The 15746-nt window shown below is 33.3% G+C and overlaps 1 protein-coding gene across 1 annotated transcript in view; it reads left to right on the top strand.

Moving 5' to 3' along the window:
- Nucleotides 1–15746, top strand: part of LOC111060361 (unconventional myosin-IXa) — a 176120-nt gene that overhangs the window by 136602 nt on the left and 23772 nt on the right. Inside the window, 3 exon segments of the mRNA XM_039435347.1 lie at nt 973–1160; nt 6138–6314; nt 13486–13816. Coding sequence (XP_039291281.1) covers nt 973–1160; nt 6138–6314; nt 13486–13816 — 696 coding nt within the window.

Raw genomic sequence — 15746 nt, 5'->3', positions numbered from 1 at the left:
ATGTATCTTAGAGGCAAGCATTTTATATCTTGAAAAAGGGGAAAGGCATGTTCATATCTTCCTGACTTTTTAACAGCTCTGACAATAGATTTTTGTAAGGTTATAAGTGGTCTCAAGTGGGTAATGTAAGTAGAGCCCCAACAACTTATTCCATAATTCAGTTTAGAGTCAACAAGAGCAAAGTATAACTGTCTAAGAATGGTGGTTGGAAGAATCTTATTTAGAAAATAGAATTTTCTCAGGATATGTAAAAGATAATTTTTAACATAACGTATGTGTAGAGACCAGGTAAGCTTCTCATCTACTGTAACACCTAAATATTTGATGGAGTCAATTTGCGTGACAACTTGACAGTTACAATTATTCAGATTTATTATGCAGATTAAGCAGATTTATTAAGCAGATTTATTATGTTAAATGTACAATAAACACAGAATATTTTTCTACAGAACTTGTAGAAAATTTAATTTCGAAAGAAAGATAAGTAAAATAAGTCTATAATAGACTAGTAGTTCTGTGAACAGTAGACCTCACGCAGTATTCTCATCCACAAGTACCTGATTGAAACTATAGACCTTATGGAAATACAGCAATAGACTGGCTTCTCCACACATCTGTGTAATCACTTGTCAGCTGATTTATGATGAATAATTCTATAGTCTGATTTTTACTCTAATATTGGCGTATGAAGGAGGCTCCTTTTTCCTTTTATATTATCCTTGAAATGCAAAATTTCCAAAAACCTTGTATATACGTCGACGCGCAATTAAAAAAGGAACATATCTGTCAAATTTCATGAAAATCTATTACCGCGTTTCGCCGTTAATGCGCATCATATAAACATTTAAACATTAAGAGAAATGCCAAACCGTCGACTTGAATCTTAGACCTCACTTCGCTCGGTCAACAAACGCAACCTATTTTTCAGAGCACTCTGTATACAGTTCAATGCAGTCTCATTAATATTATTAGGTGGAAGCTCGTTGCACGGAAGCAGCGCGGACAGTGCACGCGCGCTGCATGCGAGCGGCGCGGATGCTGCACGCTTGCGGCACGCACAGTTCAGTCTAACCGGCACATCTGAATTCACGGATCGAACTGACAAAATTATCTCCGATGTTCGCGAACTGCAGAAGATGCAGGACTTCATCACCGAGAAGGTAATCAAATAAATAAATATAGATAAATAGAAAATTAGCTATACTTCCATTGAAAAATGTATATGTCTACAAAGTGCTCAGAAACTTTTTTGATAGAAGCGTTAATTGCAATGAGTATTTTAATTTGAAAAGCAATAATTTGAGAAATGAAATTAATGTATTTTATTTGCCAAAAACAAAATACAAAAAAGCTTTACGTAAAATAAATATAAGTATATGCTACTGCACTTAAACCAAGATACACACATTTATTTAATTAGATATAATAACGAAATAATATCCTTTATATTATAAATAATAGTTATAAAATGGAAATAATTCAAGTTCAGCCATGCCTCTATGGCTCTTTTTCTGTGATTATTATTTCGGATATTATTAAGTGGAAATTCACTTTCTAGTATATTTATGAATTTACTGCTAATGTAGTAGAGTTTCCTTTTAAGAAGAGCTGAGTTGGTGTTATATATTCCATATTTTCTTATTGTATTAGGTCTAAGATTATTATTTCGGATATTATTAAGTGGAAATTCACTTTCTAGTATATTTATGAATTTACTGCTAATGTAGTAGAGTTTCCTTTTAAGAAGAGCTGAGTTGGTGTTATATATTCCATATTTTCTTATTGTATTAGGTCTAAGATTATAATTTATGTCATCGGCTAGAGGGAAATTATGCTCCTATTTAAAACTGTAATTTGTTATTTATTTATTTATTCAATCATTCAGAATCACACAACTTACAGAGAAGTACGACAGGCTTCTAAGCCCAAAACGGTTTCTTCTTTCGGCGCTCATCCGTCACCAAATGCTGGGAATTACCATAACCTTATTCAGATTTGCTCATCAACTATCTAAATCCGGGGAGAAATAGTAGTTTTGGATTAAGGCTGAAAATAAACTTTCTACTCGTGATATTTTTCAAAGTTTTTTGATTTGTATATCATCAAGCTATCAAAATGAAAAAGTTTTCTCAGGAAAACATTTTTTTCCCGATCATTACTTTTCGAGATATGAGCGACTGAAGTTTGAATTTTTCGGACAGAACATTTCAAATTCGGTATACGATATAAATCCATGAGATTTAGAGGATGGATTCTTCATGGTATTGTTGATCTAGTAAAACAAGAATTTTCTGAAAATATCGATATTTGGAAAAGTTATTCAATTTACCAAAAATAACTCAACTAAAAGTTATTTTTAGTAAATTGAATAACTTTCTTAAAAATTGATATTTTCAGAAAGTATTTGTTTTACTAGATCAACAATACCATGAAGAATCCATCCTCTAAATCTCATGGATTTATCTCTTACCGAATTTGAAATGTTCTGTCCCAAAAATTCAAACTTCAGTCGCTCATATCTCAAAAAGTAATGATCAGAAAAAAATGTTTTCCTGAGAAAAATTTTTCATTTTCATAGCTTGATGATATACAAATCGAAAAAAATTTAAAAATATCACGAGTAGAATAGCTATTTATGTATTAAGAGCGTAATGCGCGACTTTATCGCTCGCGCAAAACAGTTATCACGCGACGCGAAGCGGAGCGTGATAATTTTGCAAGAGCGATAAGGAAGCATTACGCGCGAATTACATACAAATTTTTTTCTACAACTGCCCAAACCTGTTAAATTACTTATATCGGCGGAGTTACAATTACCGACTTTTTAGGTTAAGATCTGACCTTTTGGCGAGCTGCTTACCATCAGCTGATTGGCGAGCGTAAAGAAACTCTTCTGCGCATGCACGAATGATTACCGAGCGTAAAGAAAATCTACTGCGCATGCGCGGATGGTTAGCGAGCGAAAAAGTAGATTCTCCTCAGAAATAAGCTGTTTTACGAGGAGAATTGAGTATGTAAATTCTTTTTTCCTCCACCCACTGTCTAAAGTACTTACTTTACTCCCTGAAACCTAATACTAAAGTGTCACTTTTTCGCTCTCGGTAGTAAAAAACAGAAAAACTCCCTAGGGAGTAAAAGTGACTCCATTTGAATAACATGGGGAGCATCTCTATTTTGAAACTTACATTGTAATAGGTTAGAAGGTCTAAGCTCAGATGAGAAAACATAATAGAGGTGTCTGTCATTGAGTCAACTGAATTCAATACCACAACCAGAAATTTGATTAACTCATGAAATATATGTTTGTATGATAATTATTATATACTTAATATTAGTAGACGATAAAAATTTATACAATTTTTAAAATATTTTATTCTATTCAAAATACCAGCCAACAAATATTTTTGATCTGCAATTCAAATCTGAACCGCGTGATCTGGAGTCAGCCATTTTTGGTAGCTGCTCAGCTGATATAATTGTTACAACTTTTGCCGATAGATAGCGCAATCGGCAGTGCCAATCAGACGACCGGTTTTTAGGTATTAGATTTAGGTTATGTTGTTAGGAATCATTGTCACCAATACGTAAGTTATTAGAATGATTTTATTTGCAGTTTCTATAAAAAAATGTAGATGGAGGAAAAATGTTGTGTACATCACGAGCGAAAAATACTTTTTCCTACAGTTACCCGAAAAAGTGCTCATTCCCGCATCATTTATAGTACGAAAAATACCTTATTCCCACACCCAGTGCGGGAATGTAGTTTTGAGTGCGGCAAAGTACTTTGCCGCACTCCAAATTTGCAACATAACAACACAAAATAGTTAACACGCTTTATGACGGTAGAGTGCGGCAAAGTAAAAGAAATGTTGGTAAACCTGAATATGTTGCTTGCTGAAAATTTTTGTAAACCAGCTGATTATTACCGCGAGATAGATATTGGATAATGAACAGTAAATAAACAAGAAGTTTTGATAGTATTCAATATCAGTATTTTATTTCTATTCAAGTTATCATGAACGATTTTTTATGTGTGAGATGCCTATATTTTTAACTGGAATACATTGGAAACATTTATCGACCATTTTTATGATCAAGGAATCAAGTATTTTTATATCTCTATTTACTTTTGTGGTTAGGTTACTCGTGTCGTGTTAGTGATACTAAAGCTGTGATTGTTATATTTTCAAAACAATAATGAATCTATTAGGTTTGAAACATAAATATATACACTTCAAAAAAAGTTATTCAGTCTTCAACTCCCCGAAAAATCTCTACTTACATTTTCGTAGAACAACTATAATGAATGCCGTTGATGAATTAGAAACAGAATAGGCTACAGAATAGATGTTATTGAATACCGTAAACAAAAACACTGGATTTACAATATACTGTTTACTCAACAGTGACTTGAATGATTGAAGTTCAGCATTTCAGGTAAATGTAATGTCTATATAATATAATTTAAATAATGCAGTATAACCTTAATTATACGTTTCATGCGGCTACTTGTCGCTTGGCCAGAAAAGCACAAAGGCCAAATGACACGTTTACTAATGTATTTACAAGAAAAAACAAGCTGAAACTATATTTTTACACTAATTGTGTATAATATATCATTCAGACTCAAACTTGAGGATATTTGGAACTGGAATAAATAGTACACATGAAAATTTCATAGAATGGTCAGGTTGGACTCAAGTCTGTCCTGAGGGCTGATCACTAGCCTAATCCTTAATCAGTCCTGGGCATATTAGCTTATTTATTTATTTACATTAATAGAAAAATTAAAACATAAGCTTACAGCTTTGATCGCATAGACAAATTAATGGGCACCGTATAAGTAAAAGCAAAGTTTCGCTGCAAAACTTTCATGTTATCGGATAGGAGAATATTAAACTGTTAGTCACGGGTGAAGTATAACGTTTGTGAGGCTCATTGATGACTCAAAAACATATTCAGACAAGTGATATGGCCATTTCCACACTTGCTGATGACTTCTTGTAGATGAAGTATTATTATAATTGAATCTCATATAACTTTATAATATTCATTCTATTGTCATTTAGACTGAATTTGGAACAATTCTGTTGTGGAAATGGTTGCAATATTTATTATGAGCATTAAAAATACTAAAGATTTACACAAACAAACATTTTATTTGGTATAGGACATGTTCACCGTCTATTACTGACTTTTCACATTCTATGGTAACTGTAGGAAAAATGTAATGTGCAATACGTGCGCAAAGTTTCTTTGCTGCACTCAAGAAACCATCATTCCGCACTCGCCTACGGCTCGTGCGTAAACGTTTCTTTCGGTGCAGCAAAGTGGCACTTTGCGCACTAGTTGCACAAATAACTATTTCTCCCTCAGGAAAATTGTTGCCCTCGGCTTCGCCTCGGGCTTCAAACTTTTTCCCACAGGGAGAAAAAGTCGTACTTTTCACTCTAGATATACAAATAACTATTTCCTACAGTTACGTTGAAAAGTGGCCATTGCTGCACTGATTACAGAACGCAAAGAATCACTTTTCCGCTCTAGTGCGGGAAAAATTTTTCTGCACTCCAGATTTGCAACATGGCAACGCAAAATACTTAGTAGGTTATATGGAGCAACAGTGCAGCAAAATCAAAATGAAGTTGGTAACAGTGACTGCTGTGGCTGCTATAGTGAGCAGAGGTGCAACCAAGCACAACGCGCTAATTATTATTCATTATATATTATAACCAAGGACAACGAGGACTTTAGGATTTTAGGATTAAGGTTTTTATCAATAATAAATTTACACAGAAAAACATTTGATGGATTTCAGGCAATTTTACCCATAATTACCCACTTTTCATATTCAATGGTAACTGTAGGAAAAACTTAATGTGAAATACGTGCGCAAAGTTCCTCTGCTGCACTCAACAAACCATTCCGCCCTCGCCTACGGCTCGTGCGTAAACGTTTCTTTCGGTGCAGCAAAGTGGCACTTTGCGCACTAGTTGCACAAATAACTATTTTACGCGCAGTTGTAGAAAAAGTTTATTTTCAGCCTTTGCACAGCCTTAAATAATTAATTTGTCGTCCCCCTATAAGGATTAGGCAATTATAAATTATAAATTTATTCATTTATGTATTTATTTGTTTAGATTTGCAAGATGGAGACGGAGGAAGGAGGCAAAAAGCCAAGCCAAGTTGACAGGGTATTCAAGCAGGCGCTTCGAGAGTTCAAAGACAACCTGGTTGCCACATACAGTGTTGCCAACAAACAGGATCCCGAGGCGCTAAACATCAAGTACAAGGACTTGATTGCCAACTTTCTCCATGTAAGTTGACAACAAAAACGTCTCTAGTGAGGCGGTCCACGTTATAATGACTGTGTTTGATTAGCAATGGTACTGCTATGCTCTGTTTCCATCCAGATCGTCTTTCAACAATGGATAATTAACAAAATATTTCATCTTAATTATGAAAATTATTGAAAAATATAATTTCTTGCTTAATAAAATATAATTGATTATTTTAAACGAGAATGAACAGTTAATATTACATCAATAAACCTGTATCATCTACCGTCTATATAAGTACTCTAAAGTTCAACTGACACTTAGGCGACTCAGGTGGAGAAGAGACTGGACTCTAGTGGAGAGCATGTGTTTCCAAATGGTGACGTCGCGGAGACTAGAATCGACTGGTCTGAGTGTCACCATTTGGAAACACATGCTCTCCACTAGAGTCCAGTCTCTTCTCCACCTGCGTCGCCTAAGTGTCAGTTGAGCCTTAGAGTACTATAGTGAGGTCCACGTTATAATGGCAGTGTTTGATTAGCAATGGTATTGCTATCCTTGTCTATCATTCAACAAAGCGGATAGAGCTATCTCTTTCTCGCTTTGCTCTGTTGTCCAGATCGTCTTTTAAAAATGTAGAATTAATAAATAACAAAATATTTCATCTTAATTATTAAATTATTGAAAAATATAATTTCTTGCTTAATAAAATATAATTGATTATTTTAAACGAGAATGAACAGTTAATATTACATCAATAAACCGGTATCATCTACCGTCTGGAGTGATCCGTGGTCTAGTGGATAGAGTGCTTGCGTAGCAGCATAGTGATCCCGGGTTCAACCCCACTGAGAGCCAAAAGTTTTTTAAACAGATCACTCCCGTGTTATCGGATGGGCACGTTAAACTGTCGGTTCCGGCTGAAGTATGACAGTCGTAAGGCCCATTGACGGCTTAAATTATATATTCAGGCGGTGGGACCTTCCCGCAAGGGACTCCCCACCAACAAAAGCCATACGAATTTTTTTTATCTACCGTCTATATAAGGCATGGACATGACAGAGGATCGGTACAACGTTGTTCTATCTTTCTCCACTGCAATTATAACTTGGACCTCACTAGTCGTTTTTTATAGCAAAAAGTGATTAAATTAATAATATAGTCCAGAAAATCAAATTATTTTGTTTTCTGCAAATTGTTTACAGACAAATATTTGTTTAGAAAACGTTGATTAATTTAATGATTGTTAGTTTAATGGCGGATTAATATTCTATTACAGATAATGGAAACAGTATGGCAGGTAGAAGAAGCTATAGCTAATTTCTCATTAACTATGGGATATAACTTTTTCCGCGGTTCTCTCAGCTAATTCATTCCACAACTTGATTTAGCTCCGTTTGCACAGTGAAAGTTTAAACTGAATTCAATCAGCATGAACCCAAAATGAATCACATTATAAATAATGATACTTGATATAGATTTATCCAGTTTAAGATGAAATTTGGTTTTCGCCCCACTTGGATGTAATGAGCTGGATTACGTGCGTCATATGGAGGCCGAAAGTGATTGTTTTCTGACCAGGCCGGTAAAATTTTTACGGCCCTAGGGCTGTAAAATAACCTTGAAGTCAGCTGATTCTGATTTGATGTGAACGTGTTCACAAAATAGTTTATGAAACGGAATCAGTTTATGCTTCTAGAATTGAATAAAGTTTTTGCAATAAGATACTATCATTTTATTTGGATGAATGAAATACAAATGAGATATTATAAACTATTCAAATTCAATTTTCAGAGTATAATAGAAACTAACCTCAAACCTCCTAGTAAAGCGTTTATCACGGAACATGGTGGATAAACGGAATCATTTTATGCTTCTAGAATTCAATAAAGTATTCTGTAATAATATACTATCATTTTATTTAAATGAATAAAATACAGATAAGATATATATTATAAACTATTCAAATAATTCGATTTTCATAGAAGGATAGAACTTCTAACCTAAACTTCCATTGACATTCAGATCACATCAGATTGGCCGAATTTCAAGTGTGCTAAAACAGCTGATCAAAAACTTTTTCAAGTGTGATAAACCAGCTGATCAAAAACTTTTTCAAGTGTGATAAACCAGCTGATCAAAAACTTTTCATTATTTGTGTTTATCATTCAATAATTAAAACATTTATAATAATATCATCTTATTGTCATTTGGAAGAATAAAAAGTATAAACTCAACCTCTTACATAATTGAACATAATCTTTTAGGTTATTTAGACAAATCAGAATAAAAAATAAAAATACTTGGACAATTTCTTGATATTCAGATTTGCTAGAGCTATGACCTTCCACTTTTGCTTTCGGAAGTGCTTATAATAGACAATGAGAATAATATTATTCTCATATATATATTGTTTATTTTTCTGTGTGGCGAAAAATTACGTTCTCACCATGGGCAAAAATGTTTTTCCGGCTCTCAATCTTTTCTAGTCCTCGGCCTACGGCCTCGGACTTGAAAACCGATTTCGAGCCAGAAAAGTCTCATTTTCGGCCATAGGTGCGAAATATACTATTAAACTGGCACTGTGCAAACAGCAGTTGATGATTGATAATTTAATGACTGATTAATTGTATTACAGCTAATGGAAACAGTATGTCAAGCTGAACAAGCTAAAGTAGATTTCCCAGTAACAATGGGTTTTTCATCATTTTTATGTCAACTGAATAATTTAATAATAGTTAATTTAATGACCGATTAATTTCTATTACAGCTAATGGAAACAGTATGTCAAGCTGAACAAGCTAAAGTAGATTTCCCAGTAACCATGGTTTTTGATCGAATCTATGACACTAACATAATTTAATTGACCGAGCGAAGTGAGGTCTAAGATTCAAGTCGACGGTTTGGCCTTTCTCTTAATGTTTAAATGTTTATATGTTGCGCATTTACGGCGAAACACGGTAGGTAATAGATTTTCATGAAATTTGACAGGTATGTTTCTTTTTAAATTGTACGTCGACGTATATACAAGGTTTTTGGAAATTTTGCATTTCAAGTATAATATAAAAGGAAAAAGGAGCCTCCTTCATACACCAATATTAGAGTAAAAATCAGACTATAGAATTTTATTCATCATAAATCAGCTGACAAGTGATTACACAGATGTGTGGAGAAGTCAGTCTATTGCTGTATTTCCATAAGGTCTATAGTTTCAATCAGGTACTTGTGGATGAGAATACTGCGTGAGGTCTACTGTTCAAAGAACTACTAGTATTATTAAGTTCTTTATTTGATGATTGTTTGTTTAATGACTGATTAATTGTATTACAGATAATGGAAACAGTATAGCAGGCAGAAGAAGCTATAGCTAATTTCTCATTAACTATGGGATATAACTTTTACCCGTTTTCTCAACTAATTCATGAAACAACTTGATTTAATGATTGTTAATTTAATGATAGTTAATTTAATTACCGATTAATTCTATTACAGCTAATGGAAACAGTATGTCAAGCTGGACAAGCTAAAGTAGATTTCCCAGTAACAATGGGTTTTTGATCGAATTTATAATAACATAATTTAACATTTATATAACATAATTTAATGATAATTAATTAAATGGTACTTAACTTAATGACTGATTAATTGTATTACAGGTAATGGAAACAGTATGTCAAGCTGAACAAGCTAAAGTAGATTTCCCAGAAACAATGGGTTTTTGATCATTTTTATGTCAACTGAATAATTTAATAATAGTTAATTTAATGACCGATTAATTTCTATTACAGCTAATGGAAACAGTATGTCAAGCTGAACAAGCTAAAGTAGATTTCCCAGTAACAATGGGTTTTTCATCATTTTTATGTCAACTGAATAATTTAATAATAGTTAATTTAATGACCGATTAATTCTATTACAGCTAATGGAAACAGTATGTCAAGCTGAACAAGCTAAAGTAGATTTCCCAGTAACAATGGGTTTTTGATCGAATCTATGACACTAACATAATTTAATTGACCGAGCGAAGTGAGGTCTAAGATTCAAGTCGACGGTTTGGCCTTTCTCTTAATGTTTAAATGTTTATATGTTGCGCATTTACGGCGAAACACGGTAGGTAATAGATTTTCATGAAATTTGACAGGTATGTTTCTTTTTAAATTGTACGTCGACGTATATACAAGGTTTTTGGAAATTTTGCATTTCAAGTATAATATAAAAGGAAAAAGGAGCCTCCTTCATACACCAATATTAGAGTAAAAATCAGACTATAGAATTTTATTCATCATAAATCAGCTGACAAGTGATTACACAGATGTGTGGAGAAGTCAGTCTATTGCTGTATTTCCATAAGGTCTATAGTTTCAATCAGGTACTTGTGGATGAGAATACTGCGTGAGGTCTACTGTTCAAAGAACTACTAGTATTATTAAGTTCTTTATTTGATGATTGTTTGTTTAATGACTGATTAATTGTATTACAGATAATGGAAACAGTATGGCAGGCACAAGAAGCTATAGCTAATTTCTCATTAACTATGGGATATAACTTTTACCCGTTTTCTCAACTAATTCATGAAACAACTTGATTTAATGATTGTTAATTTAATGATAGTTAATTTAATTACCGATTAATTCTATTACAGCTAATGGAAACAGTATGTCAAGCTGGACAAGCTAAAGTAGATTTCCCAGTAACAATGGGTTTTTGATCGAATTTATAATAACATAATTTAACATTTATATAACATAATTTAATGATAATTAATTAAATGGTACTTAACTTAATGACTGATTAATTGTATTACAGGTAATGGAAACAGTATGTCAAGCTGAACAAGCTAAAGTAGATTTCCCAGAAACAATGGGTTTTTGATCGAATTTATGACGCTAACATAATGTTGTAAATGTGATTTTGTCATTAACACTTTATTCATTAAAAGTTTACATTTATAAACTAGTAGTTCTGTGAACAGTAGACCTCACGCACTGCTCTCATCCACAATTACCTGATTGAACTATAGACCTTATGGAAATAGAGCAATAGACTGGCTTCTCCACACATCTGTGTAATCACTTGTCAGCTGATTTATGATGAATAATTCTATAGTCTGATTTTTACTCTAATATTGGCGTATGAAGGAGGCTCCTTTTTCCTTTTATATTATCCTTGAAATGCAAAATTTTCAAAAACCTTGTGTATATGTCGACGCGCAATTAAAAAAGGAACATACCTGTCAAATTTCATGAAAATCTATTACCGCGTTTCGCCGTAAATGCGCAACATATAAACATTTAAACATTAAGAGAAAAGCCAAACCGTCGACTTGAATCTTAGACCTCACTTCGCTCGGTCAACAAGATAAAAATAAAATACTACATCAATATTGGAACGTTTATCATAAAACTCTCACTTCTTATTTTACTTGTAAACAGTTTGTTGCCAAAACAGTCACCTTGACAATCGTGCTCACATGATTGGGCTAGCCCAAAGTTTGTAGACAGAAGGTTGGTCACTCATCTATAGTATTTTAGTTGAAATGCAATTGGAGTGGGGGAACTGCAGCCGTGACGTAGGCTGTAGTACAGAGTAGGCAAAATATCGCATTCTTGAAAATCATATGGTTACCTATAGTCAAATTATATAACACAAACATTTTCTGACATGCAAGCTTTCTGTTTCTGCTTTACAATAATTATCAAAACATTTGAATAATACAAGCATTTTGCAATATAAAAGCAAAAAACCCACCTCCTAACCTTCCCTTTCAAACCCTTAAGGTTTCTTCATCTTCTAGGTCGTGTTTATATTTTGTATTGTGGCTACTATACATCAGCTTGTGAATTTCGGGGATGAGATATTTTAATTCTCGTAGAGCATGTGCTCGATACCAGTGCAGTTATATGAATGCAATGTATCTGATTCATCGGGATCGGTTTATTGTTTTATTGCAATGCATTGGTTTATCAATATTTTTTATGCGTTAATCTGAAATTATAATAGTATAACGTTGTCTACTAACGCTTTTCCAGCTTATTAACTTTTTCGTGTCACGTTTTTAGATTCTTGAAAAACTTTCAACTTCATTTATACTTTCACTTTATTTATACAAGTTGAACTTTCAACTTCACTTTATTCACACAAGTTGAATGAACTTGAAATATTTAACAACATCATTAGAATCGGTGATTCAGTTGCTCTATAAGTATGGAGAATTTGAGTTCTAGGTCAATCTTGAGGAGATTTTTTTTCAAACATCTTTATTGCCCATAAAAACAAAATACAAAATAAAAACTTACAAAATAAATATTCTAGATTATAATATTATGCTATTTTACAAATAAATTAAAATTACATGGCACCACCCAGCAAGGACAAAACCCTGACCGCTGAGTGAGAGTATCAGCTGTTTAGACAATATAAAAATTTATTTACTAATAATCAAAGCTACAAAAAATCGAAGTTAATAAATTACTAGTAATTATAATATTTGACTGATGTCGAAGAAAAATTTTTGTATCACCCACTTATTTATCTGTTCCATCCTCTGTCTACCCCTATTAGAAAGAGATTCTGACATGATATTTATTATTTTTGAGCTAAGATACCCCAATTGTGTTCGCACTATTGTCAAATGTGAATAGGTAGTTAATATTATAAATGTGATGAGATGTAACTCTCAGGTTATACATAGAAACGTTATTATTCACTGTAAATTCATCCTTCCTCATCCATGCATAGTAGACAAGTTTCTTTATATAAATTTGACGTACTGTCATCACTTTAAATTCGGCAAATGTTTTACTACTAGAAAAAGCCCTTGGCTTATTAAGAATTGCTTTTATTATCATTTTTTGAAATGTAAAAATTTTATTCATGTAAACATCATACGCTCCTCCCCATACCACTAGCCCATATTGCAGCACCGATTGAACATAGGCAAAGTAAAGGACCCTAAGTAATTTGATGTCTAATATTTTACGGACTAAATTTTAAGATTGAACAACGATATATTTGAAGATACAGTGAATAAACTGTATGCTCAGTGTGGTTACTCTATCACTGCCTTACTACACGTGACGTCACGCTGGCGTTCCCCCCATCTTACACCTGTGAGTGATCAACCTTCTTGTCTACTAACGTCAGGGCTAGCCTACATCAACAATTTAATGATTGTTAATTTAACTATAGTTAGTTTAATGACCGATTACAGGTAATGGAAACAGTATGTCAAGCTGAGCAGGCCAAAGCAGATTTTCCAGTAACGATGGGAGTGAACGCATTCCGTGGATTTCTCAACGAATTTATGACGTTGACAAGAGAAAACGCTGAAAAAGACAAGCGAGCCCAGAAAGGACAGGCACAAAAGGACAAGAAACGCGCCAAAAAGGACAAGAAAAGGACACGAAAGGACAAGGAGGATAGCGGGCCTATAATACATGCAGGACATGTGTTCAATATACCGATTATAAATATACCAACACAGTGTGAGATTTGCACCTCGTTTTTTATGTGGCCTATCGAGAGAGGACTCGTTTGTCAGAGTAAGTATTTTATGAAATAGGATATTCTTCTTCTTCTTCTTCTTCTTCTTCTTCTCCTTCTTCTTTATCTTCCATTCGCCTGCGTGTCCACATCAATTTCATCCTTTCTCTGAGTAGATTAATATAATATTATTTTAAATGTATTTCATATAATGATATTTATACAGCTTCCATCGAATATTTGAAATACTAGCTTACCCGGCGAATTTCGTACCGCCAAAAAGTCATTGTATCTCATGTCACACTTGACTTTATTTGGTGAATCATGAAATTTATCTGACGAATAAATATTTTCATTTACATCTCAACACGGACTTTTATTCCGACATTGCAACATATTCTCGATCAATTGGTAGTAATATCTATCAGTAAAGTGTTGAATTATAGTTATTTGTGCAACTAGTGCGCAAAGTGACAGTTTGCTGCACCGAAAGAAACGTTTACGCCCGAGCCGTAGGCGAGGGCGGAATGGCTTCTTGAGTGCAGCAGACGAACTTTGCTCACGTATTTCACATTAAACTTTTCCTACAGTTACCATTGAATGTGAGAAGTGGTTGATTAAATGATTATGGGTAAAATGATGGCTGAAATCCATCAAATGTTTGTGTGTGTGATGCTGTTATTAATAACAACCTTTATTCATTTAAAAATTAATAATCGAATTGAAGTTGAAAATTCTCAGCCAAAGTTCTCATTTTTATTCATTCAAGAATCAGAAAAAATACAGATAAAACAAAAAATTCACATTCAAAATACACGCTAACAGCTTGTTGGCTGAACCGAGCTGCAAAATGGCTGAACACAACAAGATGGCTGAACCGACAAGCGCGCGACCTAGCGGGAAGAATCGTACCTAAGTTTGTTTCATCCAGCTAAAAATTACTGAAACACGATTCAGAAATTTAGACTTTTGCTCAAATTATCGAGAAAAATGCTCGATGTAAACTGAGAAATATTTATAAAAATAACATAGACAACAGAGAATATTTATTGTAGTATTGTTATGGTTTTTATTATTTCTATTTATATAAATATCGAACGGTAATCATTTAACCTAAAAATTCGAATTTTATAATGTATATTTGCTACTTTTCTCATTTCTTTCAGTTGAAATAATAATTATCAATAGAAAAGAACTATTATTTATTATTAAATGATGAGAATTTGTAAATAATGATTATTTAATTATGATTTAGATGAACATTATTCTTGTTTTGGATTTCTAGATTTGGATTTTATCATAAATGTAGGGTAGCCATTGAAATGATTCTTATCTAAATCTAACCACAGTCATTGTCACCAACTCAATTTTTGTTTTTGTGCACTAATCCTCCATATAACCCACCAACTATTTTGTGTTGCCATGTTGCAAATCTGGAGTGCAGAAAAATTGAATCTTTGCGTTCTGTAATCAGTGCAGGAATCGTCACTTTTCAAGGTAACTGTAGGAAAAAAAATAGATACCGGTAGGTTAGATCAGTGTTTTAAAGATGAATTTAATGTTTTCATAGTTGTTGATTGTCAGTAGATGGTCCAGGAAATATGCGATGTACGATGAATTACACAGAATTCCATATTCTTTCCATCTTCAATTTTAGGATGAATGCTTAGTGCTAAGCTCAATTCAAAAAATAATCAATTTAGTCTGTCATTCTTCACTAATTTATTAATGATTGCAATATGAAGAACTCTCTTTCATGAGATGAATAATTATTTTCTAGTTTCTCAATGATAGGGGAGTGATAGTTATTTGTATAATAGGTCTTCTAAGGAACGATTATCTACAGCTGGTACCAATCAACTACGGTACACTAACTTCAACTCCAAACCACCGTTTTAATACCAGTACACAATTGATCACAGGGTGACGTGTTTATTATACAGCTGGTAACTTTAGATGCTAAATTATAAGTAGCCACTCGGCCTAAAA

This window comes from Nilaparvata lugens, chromosome 9, assembly GCF_014356525.2.
Source record: "Nilaparvata lugens isolate BPH chromosome 9, ASM1435652v1, whole genome shotgun sequence".
Classification (NCBI taxonomy): Eukaryota; Metazoa; Arthropoda; class Insecta; order Hemiptera; family Delphacidae; genus Nilaparvata; species Nilaparvata lugens.
Note: the sequence above shows the minus strand (reverse complement) of the source record. Positions and strands in the feature narration are given on the sequence as shown.